Raw genomic sequence first — 5,262 nt, 5'->3', positions numbered from 1 at the left:
TAATTCTTTTATATGTCATGTTCACTCTAGAAGGTGGAGGTCAGGATGATCAACGGTACCATTAGAGAAAGGCTAATTGGATTCCGATTCCTTGCCATTAAATCACGTATCACACGAGCTATGCATGCATTTGAATTAGCCAGCAATATGCATGTGCAATAACTAGTCAACCAATAGTTTGAGCGTTGGTAACTCGTCAACATCTCCCGAATGCTCATGGAAGCACAGTACTGAGGCTAGTGCTCGTGTGGAAGAAAATGGCTCCGGACACTCGTGCATCGTGCGCTACCTGCAGCTAGTGCGTGGGGTGTGGATGAGAATAGATCCGGACAGTGAACGTACGGGTCGACGGAGACACCCACAGAAACCCGGCCAGCCTCAGTGCAAAATTCCAAAGCAAGACCCAACTGGCGTCAGTACCACATTTGGCATGGCCAAGGGACGGCAACCAGGAGCAGTTGCCTAGGTTGTCTCCCATGAATAACACATTTTAGTGATGGTACTTACCCAGGAGTTTACTTTTGTCGGGTTCTGCTGGCCGTGTTCTTCTTAATTCCTCTAGTCCCTAACCTTAGTTCAAAGTTATGATGTTTATATTGGATCGAAGTAAATAACATTTAGAGCATCTACGACTGGATACAAGTATACAACAAATTCGAACCCGCAAATGTCGGTGTACGCGCCGAGACAGTTCCGGTCAGACCTTAAATTAACATTTCCACAACCAAATAGCTCAATTATGAATACTCAAATCCATACAATTACATGATAAGTAGGACATGGGACACACACCGGTTCACGGGACTCTGAAGCACCACCATCTTTCATGCCCTATTCTTCTTTGTCGGAGTCGTCGCCTACACATTGCTGGTCGAAGTGAGGTTGATTATCGATCTATCGTGGTCGCAGGCCGAAACGTCCAGTACAACGTTGTTGCGGTGCCCGGGATTGCCGGACACCTGTATCGGCACCGGAGAGTGCGACTCCGCCTCGCCGATGTCCGCCGGGAAGGCTGCCGTGGCGTCCCGCTCCCTCTACCTCACACAATGGGCACACATCGCCATATTAGTCTCAGATGCGGACGGGCCACAGAAGGCCTTGTCGTCGGCATGCCAATGAATGGGCTACACCTCTATGGTATTCGGACACCTAAGAGAGTGCACTGCCTCAGGCGAGGCAAAGGTAACCCAACCTCGCGCTCGATCCAAGCGCCATTTGGGCTGACACTATGAATTCCCGCCAGATCAAGTCTGACTATTTGTCGGGCGTTCTCCTTGCGGGCGTGGTGGAGCCTAATGTGTGCGGCCATCTCCTCGTCCTGCCCGGCTGGGATGAAGTCCTAGTTCGCAGATCTGGTGATGGAGGACTCAGATCCGCCGTCCGACATGTCGGAGAAGGCCGGAGATCCCCGAAAGTGAGCTTGAGACAGAGGCAAGGGGATAAGAGTGAAATTGAGTGGCTATGGTTTGGTTCGACAAACGGATGGAGCCAAATATATATGGAGTCGGGATGGACCAGCATGGTCCGGATCCAACATAGCGGACACACCCGAACGCGTCCAGGTCTCCTTATATCCGTCCTACATGTAAATTGGATAAGGCAGCCTCCGGTTAGCCGGGTGTTTAGAGCGGGTACGGAGATTTTGGCTGGCCCGCTTTTCCTTTACTGATCAGTCATCCGGGCATCTGTCCGGGTATTTGAGACGGATATGACGTGCCCGGCTGTACATGCTCTTACTTCTGGCGTTAAAACTTTGTAATAATAAATGGTTGTGTGCATCAATCGATACAAAAGAAATTTTAAATCTTTGTATGCCTGTGACAATCTTTCCATAAAACTCTCAAGGTTCCTTCTCACCATAGGCTAGCGAAATCCGAATGGAGGAAAGACTCCATGTGAGCAAGCTCAGCAAAGGCCTTCTCTTACTATGCCGATTGGAAGAGCTTTTGGTGATGATCAAGTGAAGAACTTCTCGAACTGAGTGGCCAACATTCACTTAATTTGCTCTCTATCCATTTGTCTAAACAAAAGTAAGTGGAGTCTAATTTGCTCTCTAAATTGTATGATGAGTATGTGGCCACGTGGGGCAATGAAAGAAGTCACTAACTGGTTAAATAATTATTATGTACGTCAAGGATGCTAGCTCCCCAGCTTGTCCTATAAATACCAGCAGAACTAACTAGCATAGATGCACCAAGCAAGAAGAGTGTCTTCAAACACAACATCTGTCCATCACCGATCAGTTCCACAAATTGCCTTCTATCCTACTTCATATATAACATCCCAACCAGCTTATGCAATATGACTCTTGGTACTCTGGTTATCATGGCCACCATGCTGGTGTATTTTCTCTTGAAAATTACAAGAGTGCTATTGTCCCAGAAGCAAGGGGGGCGGCCAGGCAGGCTGCCTCCGGGGCCTGCGGCGCTACCCATCATCGGTAACCTGCATCAGGTGATTCTGAACAAGCCGGCGGTATTCCGATGGATCCATGGCATGCTCAAGGAGATGAACACCGACATCATGTGCCTCCGTCTCGGAGCTACTCATGTCATTGTTGTGGCATGCCCACAGATGGCCTCTGAGGTACTACGCAAAAATGATGAAGTTTTTGCCTCCCGTCCCACCACCTTCGCCTCCGGCATATTCAGCTTCGGGTACAAGGGCTCCATCTTCTCACCACACGGAGACCACTGGAAGAAGATGAGGCGCGTCCTCACTGCTGAGATCCTCACCTCGTCCATGGAGCGAAAGCTCCACCACCTCCGGAAAGAGGAGTACGACCACCTCGTGAGGTACATTAATAAAACTCATTGCAGCGACATGGCATGTCCAAACAACATTGTCAACATCCGTCATGTAACCCAACACTTCGTTGGTAACATGATAAGAAGGCTTGTGTTCGGTAAAAGATACTTCAATGACCTACCACCTTCATCCAGTAGTGGGCCTGGACATGACGAGGTGGCACATGTTGCCGCTCTCTTCATGGCCCTAAACCATCTCTACAGCTTTTGCGTGTCCGACTACTTCCCAGCCCTCATAGGCCTCGACCTGGATGGCCACGAAAAGGTTTCCAAGGATGCCATGCAAACAATCAACCGGTTGCATGATCCAATTATAGAGGAGCGGATCCGCGAAAGGTCGTCTACACTTGAGAAATGTGATGAAAAGAAAGAGGCCAGAGACTTTCTGGATGTCCTGGTTCATCTTAAAGATGCAGAGGGACAACCATTGTTGTCCCTACAAGACATTAGGGCACAAACAGCGGTTAGTATGTCGTCTTAACCTCAATAAAGATTTCATTCATTGTTCTTCGATCCATATTATACATGTATTGACTTTTTTCTCATGCGTTATACTGATTACTATATTTATTCTCACATCTATGGGTGTAGGAAATGATGTTTGCAGCAGTCGATAACCCATCTAATGCGGTTGAGTGGGCACTCGCTGAGATGATGAACGCGCCAGAGATCATGAAAAAAGCGACTAAGGAACTCGACACTGTTGTTGGTAAAGATAGACTAGTTGAAGAGTCTGACATTCCTCGGCTAAACTATCTCAAATCGTGCATCCGGGAGGCCTTTCGCATACACCCATACCATGCTCTTAATGTACCCCATGTCGCCATGGCAGACACAACTGTTGCTGGCTACACCATCCCCAAAGATAGCCACATGCTTATAAGCCGGCTTGGGCTTGGCCGCAATCCCAAGATCTGGACTGAACCATTGGAGTTTCAGCCCGAGAGGCATTTGAACACCGCGAATGTACTTCTCACTGATCCAGGCCTACGTTTCATTTCATTTAGCAGTGGGAGGAGGGGTTGTCCTGGGATTTCACTTGGTACCTCTATCACGATGATGTTGTTCGCAAGGATGTTGCAGGGATTCACTTGGAGAAAGCTTCCCGGCGTTAAAAGTATCAGTCTCCAAGAAGGCAATGCCGGCCTTGCACTAGCTGAACCCCTTGTTCTGCAAGCTACACCACGGTTGGCTGCACATCTCTATATGTGATCAAATTAAATAGAGTTAAATATGCATTTTCTCATTTATGTATCGAGCAAAATGTATCTGGAACTAGTGCGTATTACATGTTGCTGGCGCTGCGTTCGGTTCTCTTGTAATGTTAGGACACTGCATGTGTGTACAAACAAGGAAACAATCGATTGTATCACTGAAGTAATGTGTGCCCAGTCTTATATAAAATAAAGCCTCCGTATTTTCCATTATGGCGTACCATGCAAATAATCCCGGGAATTGCACAAAACTTGTATGTTTACGTTGAATACATCCCTGGCAATACAATTGTGTGCCCAGCTTTGACCCGTACGTCTTACCATTATGTCATTCATGGATTAATGAGTTATTTTATTCTATTACCTACGGTTTCTTTAGTTGTGAGAAATCATTTCTTATGAGATATAAAAGCTATATTTCCATGCATTTTTGGTAGAAAGAAACTTATACACGATGATCATTGAGCCGGGGAGGCTCCCCAACACCGAAAAGGCAAAAAAAATGCTCGTCCTAATCAGGCTCAAGGCCCGGTTCATTTTTCCTTTGAAACAACCAAAATTCTGATGAACTAGACAGCGGCAGATTATGCTTAAGAATCAAGTGAAACAGGTTATCCACAGAGATAGGTTCGTGCTTAAAAACGATGTGAGAACTCTTATTTTGGAAGTAATTTTCTAGTTTAATGAATTGTATTTTCCAGGATAGTGAATTGCCAGGCTAGTGGTTATTGCTGATAATGCTACAAGTTCTTGTTGTTGGGTTTGTACTGTCAGCTTTTTCGTTTATTGCTGCAGGTTCGTCATTTAAATAAGTTGCTATAGTAATTACACTTTTTTGCATAAACTGCAAATTATTCTAAAGAACAGAATCATCGTTATCCACTGGCGTTTATGGAAGAGACTATCTAGCTGTGGCATGGATCATATCGTACATCGTACAAGTTGCATCCATGTAATCAATTCTATATCTAGTATTACAAAAGGAAAAAAAGATCAGTTTTAAGTAGACTATATAATTAGATGGAGATTGAGTTTCAAAGTTTATATTGTACCAGTCTGCTCTTTTTTATTTTAGGAAGCACTATATTCATTGCTTTACTAACTAGGGAATTTATAAAATGATAGTTCCTAAAGTTTTTTCAGATTTTCTTCATTTTCTTAAATTAATTGCGCATTTTGTTGAATTTAATTTTTCTTTTAATCAAGAATTCTATATTATAAAAATGTGCTAAGTTTTTTTT

General features: G+C 45.0%; 1 protein-coding gene across 1 annotated transcript; it reads left to right on the top strand.

The window, feature by feature from the left end:
* Positions 1–2,217: 2,217 nt before the first annotated feature.
* Positions 2,218–4,019, top strand: LOC123429106 (tyrosine N-monooxygenase-like). The gene is made up of 2 exons (XM_045113172.1): positions 2,218–3,270; positions 3,399–4,019. Exons 1-2 carry the CDS (start codon positions 2,302–2,304, stop codon positions 4,017–4,019), a joined length of 1,590 nt encoding a protein of 529 aa, XP_044969107.1. The 5' UTR covers positions 2,218–2,301.
* The last annotated feature ends 1,243 nt before the right edge of the window (positions 4,020–5,262 follow it).

Source organism: Hordeum vulgare, chromosome 2H, assembly GCF_904849725.1.
Source record: "Hordeum vulgare subsp. vulgare chromosome 2H, MorexV3_pseudomolecules_assembly, whole genome shotgun sequence".
NCBI classification, from domain to species: Eukaryota; Viridiplantae; Streptophyta; class Magnoliopsida; order Poales; family Poaceae; genus Hordeum; species Hordeum vulgare.
Note: the sequence above shows the minus strand (reverse complement) of the source record. Positions and strands in the feature narration are given on the sequence as shown.